Raw genomic sequence first — 22,663 nt, forward strand, 5'->3', positions numbered from 1 at the left:
ATTTTTAATCAGTTTACTTCAGATAGTTAATTACCAATATTGGCTCAAAAAAAAATCATCTACTTTGTGTCTTGTCTCATACTCTGTTCTTCTTTGTATAAATTATCCAGGAGAACTTATGACCGCTTACTACTTTTCATGTGATGCCAACTCTTTTCCATTCCCAGTGGAAGTAAAGCTACCGATCATTTATACAACAAATTTTGGCTACAACAAACTAATTTGCACCGCCTATTTTACTGCTGCTGGGAAGTTTTCAGATCTGCTCTCTATACTTCTCCAGATGCTTTGGACCTGGCATTCTCCAGCTTTTTCATAGTGTTGGCTACATCTTAATAGACAGATTGTACTGTTGGCAGTTCCTCTCCCATTCAGACTTGTATGGATCACATCCCCTCCCATTTGTAATTGTATAACACACCAGTGGCAACTGCAACAGTTGGCCACATGAAAAATTAATATTAGGAAAGTACTTAGCTAAAAAGTCACTTTCTTTAAATGTGATTTAGCAGCTGAAAAGCTAGGCCAGAACCATGTAACCAGATAGCTCTTTGCAGAGTCCTAGCAAGTGCTATAGTTTGGGAACCATTGATTTAAGTCTTTTACCAACTTCCTCCAAAGCCGTCTGTGTCTTTTCACAGTCCCACTCTTTACACCACCTGTCTCTAGCCATGACTACTCACTGAAATACAAGAGAAATTACTTTACATCCTATAGGAACAGTCCTTCAAGCCCCTGTCTACACTATCAAACAATGGCAGATTGGTAGCTGCTTTGGTTGTACCATATGTTGGTGAGTCAATGTGAATGAGCCCAAGCCATTAATCCAGGGTTCAAGGACAAACTTTCCACAGATTCAGGAGTTTGTTCCCCCTATTAGAGAGAGAAAAAAGAAAGAGAGAGAGACCCAAACAGGGAAGTTCAGATTTAGATCTTCCTAAGGTTTGGTGTATGTTTGGGTTTCAGTCTTGCCTTATCTTTAGTTTACAATCAGATTTGAAAATACCATGCTTTAGACTACCTGGGCTAAAGCACATTCTTAACAGATCTTTAACATGGTTTGCCCTTGTCCATATTGGCCATCCTAACTAACCATGTTATAATAACCTGGTTTGACCATTACCCAACACTCTTGCTTTGATAATGCAGATGCCAAGGGGTCTAAAAGAAGGGTGGGTGAGCTGTTTTTAAACACAAAGGCAACACAGTGATTAATGACTGAGGGTTTGGATCACAAGTGTCCCAAGCCTGCAGCTTTTTCTTGGCAGCCCTGTTATGTTGCCTGTCTCTGGTTACTCTTCCATTGTAGTTCTTATTACACACTTCCTTTGGGTGAAAAACACTTTGTTCCTGCTTCGTGCAGGGCCTCCCTCTTGCCTCTGTCCCTATAAAATCAGGGTGACAACAGGAGCAGGTGCTGGCACAATTGGCTATGATTATGTAGCACAGCTGTTGTGGAATAGGGCCACACGTAAATATTTCTATTGCAATATGGATGTAGCACTGGGCTGGAGGGTGTTAGTAATGCTAGAAGGCAGCAAGTGGATCCCAGGCCATACTTTTGATGCTCCTGTGACTCAAAAGGACTATTTATTTTCTTTTTATTTACTGTCACTTTTACCCCCTTTGATATTTTTACAGAATTATTTTCTATCTGCATCCTTGAGCCCCAATCCTGCAAACACTTATGCAAGTTTAACTTTGTGCTTGACTTCAGTGGGATTACCCATGTGTGCAAATTTAAGCATGTGAATAAGTGTCTTCACCACAGATGCCAAGTTTTAGGCCCCAAATCTGCACTAGACTCTCTATGGACAGACACTCAGGGCCCATGAAGAGCTTCCTTGATTACAAGGATCTACCATAAGGAGCTTCTTGCATGACAAGGCCTTAGTCCACAGTTGACTTTGTTTTGGTCTGGAGTGGATTTTAGGAGAGTAGCTAAATCCCAGAGCAAGAGGGATTGTAACAACAATGCAAATGAAGCTTAACTTTTTTGTTTAAAACATATGCGCAGGAAGGCTCAAATAGTCCACCACGGTAAATGTTTTTTAAAACAATACTCAGATTCTTTATGACACTTTCGGCACAGTTTTTCTTTTTTTCCCCTTCCCTCTTTTATGTTTTTTCTGTTTTTAATGTTGTACACTGTTTTTATCATTTAAACATAATGTATATCCACGACTAAGGAACCTGAGCAAATACCTAATACTCCTGTGTTTCAATTCACCTTGTGCAAGTTATTAATTCACCCTTCATCTTGCACAAGTCATTCAGGCCTCGATCTTGCAAGCTGATCTGTGCAGATGGACATTAGCAGTTGTACAGTCAATGGGATGCTGCATAGGTGCATGGGTCTGCCTAAGTGGATGAACTTGCAGGATGGGAGCCTTAAACCCTCTGCCTCACTTTCCTCCACTGTAAATACCTCACAGGGTTGTTGAAATTATTATTAGTTAGACCCCAGTCCAGCCAAGAACTCTGCATGAGTGGACCCTTCCATCTGTACAGAACCCATTGGCTTTATGCAGTTGCAGGGACCTGCATATCCACATCACATTGCAAAATTGGGTCCTTAATGTTCACAGTGTGCTTTGAAGATAAAGGGCTATATTAAGCAGTCAGGATGTATTCAGAACTCTCCATTGATTGCTTAATGACTGTACAGCACAGAGCTTTGATGTAAAAAAAAATGCCAAAGTGGATTTCAGAAGAATATAAGAATGGCCATACTGGGTCAGACCAATGGTCCATTTTGCCTAGTATCTGAAGGTAGCCAATGCCAGGTGCTTCAGAGGGAATGAACAGAACAGGTAATTATCAACTGATCCATCCCCTGTTGCCTATTCCCAGCTTCTGGCAAACAGCAACCCGTGCCCATCTGGCTAATAGCCATTAATGGACCTATCCTCCATGGAACTTATCTAGTTCTTTTTTGAACCCTGTTATAATCTTGACCTTCTCAACATTCTCTGGCAAGGAGTTTCACAGGTTGACTGTGCATTGTGTGAAGAAATACTTTCTTTTGTTCGTTTTAAACCGGTTGCCTATTAATTTCACTGAGTGACCCCTAGTTCTTGTGTTATGAGAAGAAATAAATAACACTTCCTTATTTACTTTCTCCACACCAGTCATGATATTATAGACCTATATCATATCCCCCCTTAGTCGTCTCTTTTCCAAGCCGAAAAGTCCCAGTCTTATTAATCTCTGCTCATATGTAAGCTATTCCATACCCCTAATAATTTTTGTTGCCCTTTTCTGTACCTTTTCCAATTCTGATATATGTTTTTGAGATGAGGCGAGCAGATCTGCATGCAGTATTCAAGATGTAGATGTAACATGGATTTATAAAGAGGCAATATGATATTTTGTGTCTTATTATCTATCCCTTTCCTAATGATTACCTCTCTCCATTCTGAAAACTGGCCTTTTATTCCTACCCTTCGTTTCCTATCTTTTAACTATTTACTGATCCAGGAAAGGACTTTCCCTCTTATCCCATGACAACTTACTTTGCTTAAGAGCCTTGGGTGAGGGACCTGAAAATCTAAGTACACTATATCCACTGGATCACTGCTGATCACATGCTTGTTGACCCCCTCAAAGAATTCTAGTAGATTGGTGAGGCATGATTTCCCTTTACAAAAACCAGAAGGGAGTGTTGTATAAAAAATGATGACATATGTTCTGAAAATCAGTATTTAAATGAGTATTATTACTATTATGTTCTCCCAGGATCATATCCACACATGGAGGGGGGAATATTCAAAACAGCTTCTCCACATCAGTGTGATAAAGGGGGTTGCTCCACAGTACAGTTGCCTTATTTTCTGCCACAGGGGACCCTCTGTGGATCTGTGTGTGAGGAAGGATTAAAAAGGATTTTGTAGGGTGCAGGGCAGTAGTTACATTTCTATTGTATGAATTTCTGTGCTGGTAGGAGATATGCTTAAGAAAGCCATGAGACCAGGGATCAGCAACACAATTGAACCAGACTCTGAGACCTGGTGCTGCAGGTTTTTTGTTAGAGTGTAGACATACCCTTAGTGTCCACTTTATAGAGTGGGGAGAGGAGACACAGGATTTGTGGAAAACTCTGCAAGGGGAACCTCACTGAGTTTTCTTCTCCACCATCCTGAGTCTTTAGAGATTTTAAAGGCTAGAATGGAGCGCTAGGGTCATCTAATTTGACCTCCAGCATAATACAGGCCACAGAATGTCAACTATTTAGTTCCTGAATTAAGTCACATGGGGCTATTTGTAGAAGGGGGTGAAACTCTTTGCCTTCCCAGTTAGTTTCCAAATGCCCCATGTTCATTACAGTTCATGGATACTGCATATTCAAAGTATGTATTCATAGGGTTGCCAGGTCTTGCAATATTTATCGGATGGCTGAATATTTATCGCAGTGCCTTTTTTAAAGCCCCAGCTCCTGGATTTCGTATGACTACAGATTTCATTTTTGTTAAAGTAAATTTCTAGCTCTCAGTCAGAGAAAAGCTTGAAAATCTGAACCCTAAAGGCTACCCCAGAGCAAAAATACAAAGACCCCAAAATGATCTTTAACAATTTTGTGATTTTTTTTTTTGAGCCAGTCTCCTGATTTTGTAATGTTTGGGTTTGGCAATACTGCAGTAGTTTAACATGTAATGAGATATGTGAGGGATAGGGTGAGAGAGATCGCATTCCAAACAAGGGGCTGAAAGGATTAAAAAAAAAAAAGTCAGATTGCAGAGTTATAAAAGTCCTTCCAAATGTATTATTTTATATCGGCCTCAGTTTCACAGTTCAAAGCAAAAAACATGCGGAAAATTTCCCCTCTCGGTCGCCCCGCGGCGTTGCAAATGGTTTCCATGTGTACTAAAGGGGGCAAAAAAAAAAAAAAAATAGAAGGGAGAGAGGGGGACACCAAAACCAAAGGTTGCTTGGATTTGTGAAAGAAAGGAGAAAACAGATCTGTTGCTGCTGCTGCAAAACCTCCCTCCTCCCACTGGCTGGCTGAGCTGCCAATCTGTGCTGTAATCCTGCTGGAATTTCTCCTGGGTTTAACTAGGAGTCGCACAGCTCCTTTCCCCTCACACGCAGAGGAGGCAGCAGCAGCAGACTCTGTAGTGAGGGAGAAGAGATCGGAGAGAGACCTGCAAACTGCTCTCCCAGCCGCCGCCTCGAGCGCCCAAACTTTTGCTCCCTTATTTAGTGATGCAGCTGAAACTGTGTCGGGAAAAATAAAATCCTCCCCGGTGGGAGGGAAGGAGAGAGACACCCGCCACCACCTTCCGACCAACTCCGCCCTGCGTCTAGTGCCAGTGGGATTCCTGCCTGTAGGCAGCCTGCAAGTGAGAACGAAGCGGCGGCGCCAGAGGCGGCAGCGGGAGGGTGGGAGGCAGGGAGCGGAGCGGAGCGCAGCGCCCGGGGACTCCCTGCTGCTGGTGCTGCGGGATCCGGTGGTGCAAAGCAGCCGCGGCGGGGATCGTTCGGCGCCTGGGTTTTGCCTGAAGCGGCAGCTGCCTCGCCTGCAGCCCGGGAATAATGCGGAGCGCGTGGATACTGCTCACTTGTGGCTTGGTGGCCTGCGTGTCCGGGGAGTCGGTAAGTGGGGTGGGGGAAGGGGTTTCTCTGCGGGTGGCGGCACCAGCCCTCCTCATCCCTGGGGGGGTTCGGCAAGTGCGGGGGGAAGCGGCAGATACACAAGCCTGGCGCCCAGCCGGGCGCAGCGAAGTTCTTGCAGGGGCAGGGGTTGCTGGGCGCTGTACAGCGATTCCTCCCTCCTGTTGAACCTTTGCAGTGACTAGAGAAAGTCCGGGGGGGAGGGGAGCGTGCAATGATACCCCCCCCCCTTCTGGTGGCAGACTTTGGGAGGGAGTAAAGAGACAGAGCAGCCTCAAAGCTGCCTCGGGGAGAAAAACACTCGTCTTCCAAACTGGCTCGTGAAAGGGGCTTCAGTCCTGCGGGGGGGGGGGGGACGGGGACTGTACGGGACGCGGGGAGGGGGGGGGGAGCGAGATGAGCTGCTGTTGCTACATCTGCCGAGCAGCAGCCTGCTGAAGTCACTTTGATGATCTGTCCAAGGGGGTGTCCCCCCCTTTGCATGGGGGTGTACATTATGATTCGGGCAGACAGCTGGTGGTAGCTGAAGACCTTTCCTCCAAAACAAAAACAAACCCTAGACCAGTCCGTGGCTGGGGAAGTGTGTGTGTGTCCGTGTGTCTGTCTTGACTCTTCTTGGTGTGACTCTGGCACTCTAGAAAGTTTGGTGTCTGCTGCCGAGTTGGTGGACTGGAGGCGAACGTGGTAGGATGGGGCTCGGAGTTTACACGAGCTTGCCCTGGAACAAGTTTGAAAATGGTACTGAATGTAGATTCACCTCGCTGTTTGTAATGATAGGGCAGTGATTTCGGCCAGCACTTATTTTTTCGGTGGTCTGTGACTTGCAAAACTTATTTCCTTCCCATGGTTAATGCATGTGTGTGTGTGTGGGGACGGGGGTGTATTTGGTGACACGGTTAGACAGTGTAGAGAATGTCTGTCTTGTGCTCTTTCCTGCTTGTTTTCCAGTCAGTAACAGGCTTTTCAGCAGTAGAAACCACCAGGGATCCTCTGGGCTGTAACTATGGTGCTCAGGCAGTGGAAGACTTTTGGTCTTTAAGCAGTTGCACTCCTGGCTCCTGCTTTTCCTCCCCCTTCTCCCACCCAAGCAGTAGGAATTTTGTAGTCCGTTGTCTCCTGGGCTCGGTTGAGGAACTCGCCCTGTTTTCTGATTTGCTCTCCAGTAGACTGTCCTTCCTCTCCTCCTTTCCTCGGTTCTTCTGCAGTGAAGGGCAATTGTTGCCTTACAAAATAACTCCAGTCCCTGTTCCTGAAAATGCCCCTGTGTGTTGACGGATTCAACTACAGCACTTACTTGCCCAAGAAGGTTGCATTTTGTGTTTCCACTGCCTACCGTATGACCAAATTAAACTAACTCTTGAGGTAAAAGAAGACTACAAAAATACTTCCCTGAGGCATGTTTGTCTTCTCTCCTCCCTGCCCCCCTGTGAAGTTAGAAGTAATTTGATGTTTTCTCGAGTTTGTGAAATTTGGCATCAGCAGGACTCCCTGGAGGGATTTGCTTGTATTCTGTATTCCCTGTGCAGCTTTTCTGTGTAATACTTGCATCACAACTACTGGGGGGAAAAAAATCAATAGTTCAGCAAAGTTGAAGTCTTATACCCTCATTTCTCTAGCACATAAAGTGACTTTGTTAATCTCAACTGGTCTTTTTTTCATTTAAGGGTTTTTAAAATAAACTCATTGAGAATTTGAGCATGTCAGACTATTTTATATTTTGAAAAAAGCTTTCTGGCACAGACTGAGTATTTACCCTTGAGAAACATTCCGGGCAATCTGGTATCTAAAATCACAGGCAGGGAAAACAAGAGCTCCTCTGTGAGAGAAACATACAAGTGGAGCCTCCTCAAAACATGGAGAGGTTTAAGGATGACTCTTCCGCTGATAACGCTTTACAGATGTTTTTCTCTGAGAAGCTTAGTATAATGTTGCTGTCTACGCTTTCTAAAACCACAAATGTATTTTCACTGACTTTGGCCCTCTAGTTAATTAAGTCAGCTGCAAGGATTTGAATCTCTTGTAGGGAAAGAGTCACTTACCGTCTCTGTCTTACTTTCTTTTTCCATAAAATGGGAATAATAATGCCTTACTAGTGTTTGAAGCTTTTTCACTAATGCTTGTAAAGTGCTTTGAGATTCTCTGAGGGAAGGTGATATGAAAATACATTGCTGCCTCTTCAGTATTTTAGGGTCTTTAATGTTTCTCAGTGCAAGGCTTCTTAATATGAAATTAAACTACCATGACAATGTAAACCAATTAGAATGAGCTGGTCCAGCTGGTAAACAATCTCACATGCAATATATTTTGAAAGTATTTTAGATATTATTTAAATATGAACGCAATACAGAATCTTTGTTTAGTGGTGAGCCAATCTTTCATGAAAGCCTGTTAAGGCTAATATTTTCTTAAAATAGCTTATAGCCCCTTCCCATAACTAGTGATTTTAGTTTGTATTATGAAAAATAAAAACTCAGCTAAGTTTGTTATGGTCTTTAGCTAATGAATCAGTATATTTCAGTACTTTCTATTTACATTTTACAGCTATGATTTCTTCTAGAGGTACCATAATTAAGAAGTTCTGTGATGATGTGGTAACCATTAAAATGCCACAGCAATTAGTAAAGTATTAAGTTTTATATTTTGCCTTAGGACTATTGGCTTCTTCCGCTGTGAGCCACAGGCCAATTTGTGGGAATGTATCAGTGCTACTTGGTTTATGGGTTAATGGAAGTGCAGCATAAAGTATCTGGGGGAGCAATGCTAACTGCTTGCTTTTAGTGTAGTGCTTTTGCAGCTGGAGGAAAGTTGTGAAACCATTGTATAAGGAAAGAGCAATCATTCCTCCTTTAACTGTCTCTCTACTATCTGGCGGTAAATATCTCCTGCCCTCTCTAGTTAAGTTTTCCTAGAGCTCTCTTTAGGAAAAGATTATAGAAGTATTTTATAAACATTGTTCTTAATAAAATGAAGGAATCTTGGAGATAAGAGGAATTTATGTGGATGTTTAAAAGTTTGCCATTTCTCAGGGGAACGGTCAAGCAGTTTGTTTATAATTATAAGTCTGATTCAGGTAGCTGTGTAGGGAGGAAAAAAAGTCAAGAATACCCAGGAACCTCCATCATTCCTTTTTTATGAAGATAAATTAGCCATAATTTTTAAAAGGAGTGAGTTCATTCTGTGTGCTCTGCGCAAGAAGTTAACAGTTCGAGAACTTTGTTGACATTGTGATGCACAAATAAGGAGATACAGCCATGGTAAATATGAACTGCAAAAGAAAATGATCAGACTTGAGCAGTACAGGCTGAAAACGTGCCTATTGTGATGGCAAAGAGGTCTAGCATATTCTTTAGGTACTTTTTTTTGGTTTTTTTTAAAGTCCTGAAACAAGTATCTCTGCCATAAATTGCTGGCTCCAACTTCAGCATGATATCCCAGTATGCACTGTGCTGGTGATACTATATCAACAAGAGTATATAGTATACCATTGGAGGATGTAGCCAGGCTGTTGGAGAGGGAAGAAAAGGAGATAGTCATGTTCTTACTAAAAAACACATGTCTGTTCTAAAAGCATGGACCAATAAAGGCCCAAATCTTGTTCTTGTTGATATCAGTGGTGCAACTCTTGCTGCCTTCAAAGACAGCAAAATGGGTGACAAGTACTTCAGCTGAGTTTGTCTGCCTTTCCTACCTGTCAACATGTGGGGCTGAACCTGAAGGACTAATGTCATCCCCTCTACTTCTTCCAGTTTGAGATCAGCGGGCATGATGGGTGTTTCATAACCTCTTATGACAAGGCCCTTTGTTTGCAAACCAGAGTAATGTACTTTTCGTGTATTGATGATATGCCGATTAATTTATCATCTTGCATTCTTGGTCTTGAGAAAATCCTTAGGAAGAAAGCTTATTAGTCTGTGCCCCATTCCATATCAATATCTTTTGAATCTATGCCCTGTACTTTTATACAAAAGAAACCAATGACGCACAGGATTGGTCTCTCTTATTTCAGTACAAAAATAACACTGTAAAACAATATATCCACCTTAATATAGTAATCTCTGTAGTATTTTTTTCTCTTATAGTCTGAGTACTGTGAAGTAAACATACAACACAGACTTTAACACAATGTGTTTCATCTGTTAAAAGGACACTATCAGAGCTTGAATTTAAAATCTTTTCCTGCGATGACTTCTTGTGTCCTGGTTGCTCATGAGTTTTGTGCTGTTGGTATTCAGTTGAGAGGGAAGAATGATATGGACTTTGAAGACAGATATCTGAGTGAGAGGAAAGAATGAAGCAATGGGTCACATTAGGTTTACCTACCTTGAGTGTCCATTTTAAGTAAATTTAGTCTAATCTACTGGGCCAGCCTGAGTATGACACCGCATTTCTAAACAAAGAGTGGTAAGTTTTAAATCTTGCTTTTCCCAACATATATAGACAGTAAATATATATTGGGTGGACCATACTTACTCCAAACTAGAGGGTGGTGGTATTTCCTTATAGTGTCTTGTTAAGCATCTGGCGCATGCTAACACAGTTTCTCAAACTCTTTGTGCTGCCGACCCCATTTGGAATTTAAAAAAAAAAAAAAAAATTGACCCCCTATTAAAAAAAATCTGATCCGCTACATTCACCCCCAGGCTGAGCGCCGGGCTTTCTGCCCTGGTGACCCCATCAAAACGGAGTCACGATCCTTAGTTTGAGAACTGCAGCCATAATGTAACTTAGCTGCTGCTCCTTAATTTAGCTAAATTTCTCACTAGACCCATCCCAGTCTTTCATTCATGTATATTTAAAATACCTAGTTAAACATCTGAAACTACTGAACCGCTTTGATACTGGCTGTCCTTTGACAAACTCATGCTGGTGTGTATTTTTAATATATTTTTAGTACTGTCATATACCTGGAAATATTTTCATTTATCAAAGGATAGTTTGGGCTGAGCTAAACCTCCAGACTTCCTAGTTCAATACATGTCTTTGAATTTAAAAATATTGAAACCCAGTTCCTATTTAACCTTTGGTCATAAACCAACTTCTGTTTTGAACATGGTAGCTGTGAGCATCTAACTTAATACTCGGAAATCCTTAGGGGCAGAGACATTGTCTTTTATGTCTCGGTAAACTGTAGTCACTGAATAGATAATTATTTGAATGTAGATGTAAGTCTAATATTCAGGGACAGATTAAGATAAATTCCTTGGCGCTTTGGGATCTGGTCCCACAGTTGAATGGTGCTGGGACATAGAGGTGTTAGTGTGGCTTGGCTGCCTGCTGTCATGGGTTTGGGCTGGCTAGGTTGCTTCAGATGGTGTTATGAAGATGGACTTTGACTTGCATCCATCTTTCTCTCACCACTGAGGAGCAAGCCTGTCTTGGGTGGATTTAGATCTCCTCTAACACTTCCCCTTCTCTCCCCCAATTATAAATGTATGCCACTAAAACTCGAGATGACCAAAACAAGGCCAGACTTCTGGATAGTAGAGGTGTGGATTTTTACAGCTTGTTTTTTTGCATCCTATTTTCCTATGTTTTTTTAGCTTCTCTGAAAGTTGGATAGTTTTCACTTTTTAACAATCCATTAAACAATCATTTAATAGTATGCCGTTGACCATCTCTTAATGCCCTACCTGGCTTCTGACAAATTCCTTGTGTTAGAGATCATTTCTTTATACTAGTCAGCAAGGATCTCCTCAAGCTATTTAAGGAGAGAGACATCGATGGGATTTGAAAGATGTCCATGATCCAGTCCTTTATCAGGAGAAGAGGATTGTGACCTTAAATATCATGTGTAACTTGTAAAGCACTAATCTTGGGCATGCAGAGGAGCCTCCTAAAGGGACAAGCAGAGACCTCAGGAACTAGCTGATGTATTGAACAGATCTTTGTTTGCCTCTCTTTTCATCACCAATTGTCTTAAAACAGCTGTGGCATATGGATGTCATTTATTAATCAGATTATCACACCAAATTGACTTTTGCCATTCATTCACTAGTTCAAACGTTTTCCTTATGGCAGAGAATTACTTGCTTTATTGAGACCCACAGTTTGAACAAAGAGTGCTTGTCTAGTTCTGGAAAAGCACTTTTTTGTAATCTTATTAGATTTGACTGACTATATATTTTTTTTAACAGAGCGATGTTGTTTTTTGAGAATGGAAAGCTTATTTTAGGCTTCTATAAGACATTGCTTGTATCTAAGCCATAAAGATGTCTTTTATGCAGTGCCTCTTGTCTTAACTGCAGCAAGCAATGAGTGAGCAATTTGGTCTTGGTTCAAGTCACATTACTACAGTGGCATGACATGGTTTCCTGTTATAGCAAGTAAGGGAGAATTACTTTAGGCTGTTCTGTGAATAGATTTTGCTTATTTGTCTTTAGTTCATGCTTAAAAGACAAGAGGTAATCTTTTTTTCAGAACTGGTAATTTATGCATAGATTATATTGCATGACTGATCTGAGAACATGATTTCTCTTGTTCACATTGAAACATGATTTGCAGTCTTTTGAATAAAGAGAGTGCATTAATGTCTGACCCTATAACAATAACCATCCCTATTCTGAGTGGGGTTTTTTTTTTTTTTTTGAATAGCATGGTCCTGAGGGAGAATATCAAAAGAATACTAGATATTACAGGCAATAACCTGAAATGTGTGTGTTCTGCAGTAGCAGTGGAAAAATGATTGTACCGGGAGAAGAAATAACTCAAAAAGAACCATTTACAACAAACATACTTCTACTGAATGAATTATTTTTGTCTAGATCTGGAGCAGTGAGTTCGTTTAGAGTGAAATAATGACTAATAGTGCAGTGATGAATCTGGAATTTGTCCTTGTCAGTAAATAGACTATTATAGTGCCACATAAGCAATGTTTAACTAAAGTGTGAGTTGGACATTTCATTCTAAATCCCTATTTTTAGTGCTATACAACAATTTACTCAAATTTCCCTTTTAGGCTGAATTGTTTCAGCCCAAAGGTGAATTTATTTTGGGAAGTTTAGATAAAATCGGTTCAGCTATGTTTGAATTATGAGCATGAAAACAAATAAACACTCTGTACTCTCTAAAAGCACAGCACAATTAAGTGATTTGCTCAAGATGAAACCGGAACTCTGTGGCAGAGCCAGGAATTGAACCAAAATATTCACTAGCATTCCAATTCTTTAACCACAAGTCTAGTACAGTCTGCATTTTAACTGTTCTGTGATGTATCAAATGTTTTTTGTCACTATTATTTCATTAGTTTCACAGGCTAATATTTTTTTTCAAGTGGAGTTTTTGTAATTGATTGAAGGTTGCTTGTAGTCTTTCAGATATTTTTGTGTATCTAATAACCGTCCTGAACTTCTCACTTGCAAGATAGTTCAGAAATATTAAGCTAATGGGATAATGTAATTTGAAAAAGTACTGCCAATGCATAAATTATGGGAGCTGTAGTCCTTTCTCAGAGAGCATCTGGATGCTTGACCAGCCTGGGCTTAAGGGCATTGGCACCCTAAGTGAAGAATACTTTTGGTACCCTCTCCAAATCTGCATCCACAAGTGAGTCAACAAAATGGGTCCTTCATCAAGATAAGAACATTTTTCCAGAGATCTTTTTCAGTCTCTCTGTCCCCCTTCTTCTATGGGGAACCTGTTTTGCAGGTTCACCTGTTTCCTTCTGCTGCTGGAGCTTTAGGATAGGTGTTCAGATTCTGCAGTGGAGTGAGCATGGTATAAATACCTAGATAGACAAATAGGTGAACTTCTGGCTGAATGGAACACTTCAGTCATGGTTAGTAATGGTCTGAACATGCTTGATCTCACCTGACTTTAAAAAGCTGATCATGGTTGGGCTTGATCAGTATTTAGATGGGCTACTGTAGAGGCAAACAGAAGGGTAGAAAGTATGAATTTTGTGTATGAGACAGTGCTTGGAGACCTCAAGTAGGACTGTCATTAAAAGTGCAGATTCTGTCTTTGCTCAATAAAACAATCCTACTCCTCCTTGGATGCAAAGTTCCCTGGTTCAGAGTGTTCCTTAAATTGGTTCCAAACCAAAAACATCCCTTTTCATTTAATGTCAAACCAGTTTTTGGTACATTTCCATATTGTGTGATCCCACAGTCAAATACGGAGTTATAAATGCATCAGTTTGATGGGTTTTTTGGTATTTTGAAACACAAAAATCCCTTCAAAGAAGATACAGTGAATTAGTTTTTTCCTATATGTAAACATGCCATAATTCAGGAATCCAAAATTTAAGCTTCCTTCACTAACATTAAATCTGCCACCGTGCACGTGCATTATGAGACACACATTTAGCATCATAAACAGTAATGCAGAATACTGTATATATTATCAATGGGCCAAGCTAACATTGCTGGGGGAACATTCCACTTTGTGAATTTCCTGTGGATTAGGGATTGCAGTGGCTGAACATCAAATACATATTCTGTGATTCTGCTGTAGTGGGATTTCAGCCTGTATTAGATAATTAGGCCGGGTAACCAACTCATTGATGCACAAGACTTACATGGGTCTCTTGTATCAATGGTGAGAGTTATCAATGGAAATTTTTGTGCAGCAAAGAGAGAAGGAGCCCAGGAATAGGATGTACATGTATAAAAATTAGTGACATGAATATCTTGCTTACATAAAGTGGAGGATAAGATGATGAAAAGTTCTCAAAGTGCAGTAGCAGCAGATTGTGTATGGAGAATACATTCATAGGATTGTTATTGATTTAAGCATCTACACTATTGGGTGTATTAAAAAAAAAAAAAAAAAAAGAAATGAGAGAGAATACAATATCTGTCCCAAGGTAGATGAGTACAGAGGGTTGGGGGCTGCTGCTGCTTTATTAACTCAGTGAACGTTTTATATCAGTCTATTGTATTAAAATGCCACATGCAGCTTCCAGTCTCTGGTCTTCAATGGGGTTGTTTTTAATTTCCTCAGCATGTTATTTGGTTATTTCTCAGCTATGAAGCTGGGTTTTTTTAGTGTTTAACGTTGAGTTGTTTAAAATGAAGCTGCATGAAATGATCAGAAATCAAGTATCTGCAGAAATTGTGTTCCAGAGAGTTTGTTGTTGAGTGTTGAATTGGCTATGTTTGTTACACTCCAACTTGTGGTTTTAAGTTGGAAGCTGTTTTTGTTTTTAGAAACGTAGATTTTAATGTACCACAGAAATCCGCCACAGAACATTGGAAAGACAGCTAGTTAAATAAGCATGTAACAAAACTGCTTTTAAAAAATTGCCTCTCGTCTTCATAACTCTTACCTCTAGTACTCCTTGAAGTTTGAGGCAGCAACACCTTTCCTTTAATTTCTCAAAATTACCCCCTGCATATAATGTATTTATTTTGAGGAACTTTTCGGGCATACTCTTAAAGTTTTGATTCAATTAAATAGGACTTTTTAATATACATTGTAATTGTATGTTTAAAATGTGATCCTGTCCTCTTGGTCCCTTCTTCTCTTAGAGTTACCCCCTTCTTCAAAATCACCTTTGCACTCCTGAGCTGTAGAGACAGAAGAGGTGTCAGATTACACAGCGATGAATGTAATATAAATGCCTAAGTGGATAAATAAGTGAACTTCTGGCTAACGGAACACCTCAGAATCACATTTACAGTGTTACTTCTTATGGCTGTACCTGACACTGCCTTGGTTTATTGAAAGAACATAACAAGACCGTGCTTGTGTGAATGCTCTGGTCTAACCATGTGCATCCTGGATCCAATCTCCAATCTATTCTGTAACATTTGGATCCTCCCTGGGAACTGCTGAACACTCTGCAGGGATTGAGGTTAAAGGAGAAACAATGGGAGCTTTGTACAATGGGTGCCATTTAAAACCTCAACATTATCACCATAGTACCCCATTCATAGCACTGTATCCTTTAAGAACAGTAAGGTATCATAGTTACTATGAGGACCTGGGTCTGTACCAGTGAAGTAAGGATGGATAAATCATACAATATATCTTACTGGTTGTTTGAGACAATCAATACATATACTAAGGACAATACTGTTTTCCGCAATGTAAGATACTTCTACATATATGGTCACTAAGGCCCAGATCCTGTATTGACATCTTCATGGGCAAACCGTGGCACGTAGGCCAGGCTACACTGAAGCTCTGCCTGTGTGAATGCTGTCGTAGGATCAGAGCCTAAGCGATACGAAAGAGACCATGCTGTTTTACACCATTGCCATGCTGAAAATATCACTTGCCCCACAGCGATGCTCTGGAAATATGACCATCTTTTGTTGCTGTGGTTCAAAGACAGAAAATCTTCTTGTATCCTTGGCTGCTGCTGAATTCCCAGACACCACTCTGAACTAATACAGCTGTTCTGTTCCCACCCCTTCCATCTGGCTAGGAGACCATGATCTTTCTTCTCTGTTGTAGGTTTTGTGTGATGAATAGCTAGCTATATCTGGATTATAATTTTGCATTTCACTTTTCAAACTTTATCAGGAAGCTGCAGTAATCTCATAGGGTCAGATTCTTGTATGCTTACTGATGTTGAGAAGTGTCTTATTTCATGAATAGTCCCATTCAATTCAGTGGGAGTATTCAGTGGAGTAAGTTAATGAACACAAGTGTGTCAGGCCCTGGCCTTCAGAGAAACCAGCCTCCCTCAATACCTTCTTTATAAAATGTTCAAGCATCTTTTTTGAGGTTCAAGTACATCCATGCCTGTGGACATCTTGCTCTGGTACAGTGGCCATACCACTGCCATCGTCTGTTTTTTATTTTTTAAGCTCCCCATAACCACTTGGGATCTCTGTAGTCTGTAGCTGTTCACATCTTGCTTTGAAGATTTCTTAACTTGTCTTTCTCCAGTTTACAAGAAGAGTATTGAAACTAAGAGGACTAATTTAATCCATAAATGACTCCATGCTAAGTATGATACTCCTTTACCATACCAACCTTTGCCCTTTCACGTGAGTGTTAGAATTTTATATATTGATATATTAGCTGCACATGTAGCTACACTTGGCACAAGGAATCTCAAAGAAGAGTGAGAAATGATTAGCTTCAGGAAATGCTGTTTGTTTAATTAGGAATTTGTAAAGTACATCTTTCTGTAGACTCTGGCTGTAAAAAAGGCTGGAGTTGGCATATGATTAAGAGTAACACATTCTAGTTTTTGAGATCACTGAGATGAAACTGTTCTGAGAGAGGGTTGTTCAATAGTTTTGTTTTTGTTTCCTCAGGATTTCTCTATGGATCTGTACAGCCAAAATAAAAAGTAAAAGCTTAATTTCTGCTGAGTTAGCTAACACAATTGAATTGTGTACCCCACCTAACACCTCTACAACTATGTTAGCCAATAGTTCTAGGAGAAGTGCAAAAATACCAAAAACCCAAAGCAAAGGATGGTGGATAACCAGTGGTAGACCTCTTGTGTAGAAATAGAGAAGCTCTCTTGGTGAGCTTAATCATGAATTTTCATACTTTAAAAATCAGATGTCTAAGTAGTTTTAGATCTTAATTCTGAATAGTTTGGTTTTCTGATGAATATTGTTTTTATAATACAATTTTCATATAAGTTTTACTTTGCCCTAAAATCACTTCTCCCCCCCCCCCCGCGTCCCCCCCCCCCCCACACAATCACAATCCCCATTAAAAAATCCCAATTGTTTTTTCTGTCTGAGAGCATGATTTATTTATTAACTGTTATAGGTGCATTTGGGGTAGAGAATTAACAAAAGCTGTCCATAGCTGTTCTATGTAGACGTGCATCTCTGTGGATGGTACTGGGAGGAATGAAAACCCAGCTCTGTCACTTGAAGGTTAAGACTAATAGGTCTGATCTTGATCTTGTAAACTCTTGTGTATATGCACAGGTCAATGGGATGACTTGTGTACATGAAGTTAAGGATGTGTGCATTTGTAGTATTAGAGTCTATAATGCATGAGTGGAACAAGGAAATTGGACTATATGGCCTATTGCTGTATCTGTTAGTGATTGGCATGAAGGATGAAGCTGAATTGGGAAGACGACGTAATGTATTACTTGACGTTTAGATATCTGGGAACAGATCTAAATTGGGGTATTGCAGTGTGCTTTATGTGGGGATATCCTGGAAGATTACTTAGAACAGAATTTTGACACAGAATGAAGACAGGATCCTCCAAATCCCAGTCTTGTTCACTTGATATTTTTCCAAACTGTGCAGTAGGGGAAGGAGAAATCCTATTATTTCTGCAGGCTATCATAATAGTTAAAGGCTGTGCATGTGCACAGGGAGCAGAGATAAGGTCACATCTTTAATTTTGATATTTCCTGACTTTGAACTGTTCACTGCAATCTTGATCTTTGTTTTGTTTTAGGTTAGGTAGGTATATGTAACGACTGTATTCTTCTCTCACATATACAGAAGGCATTTAACTAATATTCCGGTTTTCTGTGGTGGGTTTCACTCGCCCTTTAACTAAAGTGCTGCTGCTTGAATTATATATTTTTTTCTTGTTGGAATCTGAAATATATGCAACTCTGAATTCTGTTCTTTCATAAGTACTCTTGATTTGACCCAGGAACTTATTTTGGGGAACTGAGAAATATAGGCCATTTAATTGTCCACAGGTGGAGAAGCAGGCAGCAATATATAGTACTAGTAATAATTAGTAGTAGTATATAACTTCACCTCTTAAGCTGTTCGTTCTAATCCACTAAAAAGTATTTGATCAGAAATCTGGCATAATCTTCAAATGGAACCATTCAGGGCAACAGTTTTGCTGAGGGAAGTGAGCAAGCCTACCTCGTCCTGCTAATTGGTTGCAAAAGGTTTTGATGGTAAATTCTTCGTCTTTTATGCACGCACGCATGCATGCGCGCGCACACATGCATCTGAACAGAAGCAGCCATTACAAGGCTAGTGTTAAATATAGCATACAGCTTAAAGGGAATGACCTTCAATTAAGTAGAGGCAGTCTCTTATATTGTACTCTGCAGTTGTCAATTAGCTTTTATTATGAGCAACTTGTTTGCTTGAGACTTTTGTGGATGGAAGCTGAACCTGAAGTGTGGTACTCACTACATGCGTTTTTAAATGTTGTCATATTGCTATTTATTTTAGTGAGTCTCTCTGAAAAATGGAAGCTTGTTAAAAGAATGGTTACTTCAATTTCTATTGAATTAAAGCACCAAATTCTAGAATGTTAATTACTTGCAGAATAGGGCCTCCTTTTTTTAGTTTTGTTCTACATACTTTAATTGTTTTGGATATTTTGTTAAATTCACAACAAATGTGATCTGATTATATCTCTAAAAATTGCTCAGTTAGGCCTTGTCTAGAAAATTTTGTCCCACTTTTCAACAATGGTACAGTTGAATCCATACCATGATAGGCACAGCTTAGGTGTCTGTTACAAGATGTTTCAAAATAAACAGCAAGACAGCCAGACTCCTACATCTTGTCTAAACTAGCCTTGGTACTGTTACTAGTAGCAGTGCAGCTGCTGGAAAATTATCACAAAACTTTCCAGCGGTAAGCTCAGCTTTATTGTGGTGCATTGTCTTGACTGAGGGGTTACCAATAATCACACAATTTTATAGTTTAGTAAGGCAGTGTAAATACTTTATTACTGTTTACGCTTTGATGCTGCTTCACATCTAGTTTCTCTATTGCCCTCTTTTCAAAATATGCCTCCTTAGGATAACCTAATCACAAAATGCCAGTGCGACATGGCTTGGCTGCATGGAGCTGTGAGCTGGTGGTTCAGCGCTGCTCCCTACTTGTGCCAAACTAATCATTACCAGAATTCACAGCTACTCCTTACAGTTCTAGCTCTGCGACACAGTGTTTGTGGGACTGATAGGAGGGAATTTACAATGCTGTACCAGACACCTTATCCCTATTTTGGAATGTCTTCGGTCTTTCTCCTCTTCTGACTTGACAGTCATGGATGTTTGATAGTGTTAAATCCTGTGAAGCAAATTTTTAAGCAGAGATGGTCCCAACCTGATTTTAAGACCTTAACCCTCCGTCTCCATCCCTTCCCTCCCAAAAAAGCTCTGGAAAAGTTAGTGTTCAGAGTCAGCCTTTGCAGATTTGGGTTTATCTCAACTCTTAGGATTTACCGAACAATGACCTTTTGGGGGCCAGGTGCAAGTTTTTGGTAAAGATGACATTTTTCAAATGATGCACAATACATTGGGTGCCCTTCAAAACCGAGTCTGGCTGCACTTGATTGTATAAATGTTAAAAACAATAACTGATTTCAAGGTAGAAGGAACAATGTAAACAAAAATTAAGGTTAAAGCGAGAAATAGCAAGGTAAGGGTGTCTAGTATTTGACACTAACCTAATAGTAAAATCACTTTAAACACAGTTTCTCTTGCGGGAGGGGAAGAGATGAAACACAACATCCAAACAAATGTGCAACCCCTGTCAAATATTTTAATCTCAGTACTTCAATATTGGCAGCAAGGCAGGTGGAATATTTTAGTGCAGTTTACTACTCCAGTTTTTCATTGGTTATCTTCTCCCATACTGCAGGGAAAAAATGACTTCTTGTACCATGACAGCTCATATAAACATACATATGCACTACAGAACAAATCTAAAAAGAAAAAGATCCTGTCTTTCTCCAGGTCAATTCCACACCAGGTCAGGTGTAATGTGTCTGGAACATATGCTCCAACCAACTCAGGCTTGCTGTGAAGCAATTTCACTAGGATAGAAAGAAGAAGGGTTCTGTAGCAGAACTCTGGAAGGATTATCTCTAGCTCAGCAGCTGCTGTCTAAGAGCTTTCTTATGCACACCCTACATCATGAGCAACTTATTAATTCTCAGTCAGCCCCTCCCGCCCCCCCCGGCATAGACACTTACACCTACCCTTAAGTGACATTTCTTACTTTGGCTGCCTAAAAAAAGACACTGTTGGAATCTAAGGGTAAGAACTAGGAGGCGCAATCCAAGATAGGATTTACATGCTGCTCTAGAGGACTGTTGTTTGAGGAACAGTGCTATAACGGTCCATAAGTCGTTAAGCTATATTTACGTGTCTGGGCCAACAGTACCTATTGTACTTAAAAATCTCCTTTGTGCATTACTATATGCCTTTATATTTTTGTGCGAATCATTTCATGTGGAATTCCCCTTTAATGATAAATGAGGGAACACTTTGCTTTTGCGGCTTTAAGTCCTTGGGAGCTAACCCTGTTTGTTGTGAAGTTTCAGTTGGGACTCCATGGTTTAGTAGAAAGCTAGTTGTAACCAGAAGCTCTGTTCTTGATCACCAGTTGCTCGTGACAACGACAGAGGTAGTTGAACTCCAGCTGCCTTCAGGGAAAGGAAGATCTTCCTTTTGTTCTCCTTAGAAGGTCTATTGTGGGCAGAGTGCGGCAGAGAACACTGGAAGAAGGAAGGCTGAACTGGAAACTGTGTGTGAGGGAAGAAGGACTGAGGTATGAAAAGCAGGGAAGGGAGGTGAGCCACCACCTCCTTCCCATTCATTTCTCAGTAAGTATAACCCTCTCAGTGCTGTTCTTCCCCAACCCACAGTTAACTCTGAAGAAGGTGTAACTTGTTCCCTGTCCAGTCCCATGCACCACTCTCCCTAGTAGCCTAACAAGTTTTGCCAGCCAAACTGGTCAGAGTTGCAACATCTGAAGCAGAGGTTTTTGTATCAAAGGAGATATAAGGAGTTCTGTTCTGCTAAAGTCTGGAGAAGGCTATCAACAAACAATCTCTGAAGATTATTAGGCAGCCAGCTTTGAAGACAGTGAAAGCAGAACCAAGACTTTTATAGCAGGAAATATTTATCTCAAGCTTTTCTAGGAATGAATGTTGAGGTGTTTTAATCCTTGTTAATGCACTGTGAGTACAGTACATCACTGCCTTTGGAAACTTTGTTTAGTTTACTTGCAGTGAGATTAATTCATCCAATTGGGAGGCCTCTGGCCTCTCTTTGGAGGTGTCAATTTTTTTTCCAAGCGGGAAGGAAACAAACACAAGGGAAATGAAGGGGAGAGGAGTTAAATAAGAATATTTTTCTTTTCTCTTGAATTTTTTGTTTGTTTGTTTTTAAGAGTTGGCAGTAGCAGAAGAGTCCGAATGCTGAATATTTAGTAGATGGTGCTGTTCTTGTCGAGTCTGAACTAAAAATGAGCAGATGGCCTTGAACCCACGTTAAATGTTTGCTCCAAAATTAACTCTTTATTTTTTTCTAGAGGTGGAGGGGCACTTTTTCTTCCAGTCCCACTTTTATTAAAAAAATATACACACACACTGGGGAAGCAAGATTTTTTTTTTTTTTTTTTTTGGGGGTGCTTACGGAAAGAATGCTGTGATTGAGAAACTGTTGTGTTGGTTTACTGTGAAATTCTTTGTATGTTTGATGTTCTCAACCTGCTTATTATACTGAAAGTTTGGAAAAAATCCACAATCAGTATAAGGAAATATGTTTTTGGGAAAGTTGTAAAATTGGTGGTATTTCCCGAAAGAACGGAATGCCTCTCTTGGTGGCGTCATGGTCTGACAAGTAAATATGTATTTTGGCACGGAACGTAATGCTGAAAACAACTATGGTCTGTTCCATCGCATCCTCCTTAGTGTGTTTATGACCCAGTAGGTCTCTGGTAGATCCCAGATGTCATGCTGACTCATTTCCCAGTGGCTGATTTTCATGGGGTGTTTGGAAACCTTAAAATAAAATAAAAAATTAAAATATACCTCAGTTCTTCTGAAGGGTGCTAGGATATCATCCTGGAAACTGAAATACACTTTGTCCACAACACGTAGCAACAGTACAAGTTAGCACAGCTCTGTCAATGGAACCCAGCATTGTTTTAACGGAACCATTTTTAGGTGCCACTGACAGGGCAGTTCGGTGTCTGTCTCTTTTCTATCCTTGGCTTCTCTTTTGAGGCTGCTAACAACTGTAACAATCGCAGAGTTCATCTTGAATTGCACGCTTGCAACATGGAGGTGTACACCAGAAATGATCAATCATTTTAAACCTCTCTTCTCCCAAATCCCATCAGAGGAAAATTCTGCCATATGATGCTAGAAGACCATGCTACTGCTACTGTTAAGTGCTAGTAGTATA

The 22,663-nt window shown here is 40.4% G+C and overlaps 1 protein-coding gene across 2 annotated transcripts in view; it reads left to right on the forward strand.

The window, feature by feature from the left end:
• SDC2 (syndecan 2) overlaps positions 1-22,663 on the forward strand; it is a 129,441-nt gene that overhangs the window by 31,878 nt on the left and 74,900 nt on the right. The window contains exon 1 of one of the 2 annotated variants that reach the window (XM_067536915.1): positions 5,201-5,592. The exons of the other annotated variant lie outside the window; for it this stretch is intronic. Within the exon in view, the coding sequence (XP_067393016.1) occupies positions 5,533-5,592 (60 nt within the window). The 5' untranslated portion in view covers positions 5,201-5,532. Of the gene's footprint in view, positions 1-5,200; positions 5,593-22,663 lie in introns of those variants that run through there. 2 annotated transcript variants of the gene reach the window in all.

Source organism: Emydura macquarii, unplaced genomic scaffold, assembly GCF_026122565.2.
Source record: "Emydura macquarii macquarii isolate MOO-44397 ecotype Brisbane River unplaced genomic scaffold, CSIRO-AGI_Emac_v2 contig_383, whole genome shotgun sequence".
NCBI lineage: Eukaryota > Metazoa > Chordata > Testudines > Chelidae > Emydura > Emydura macquarii.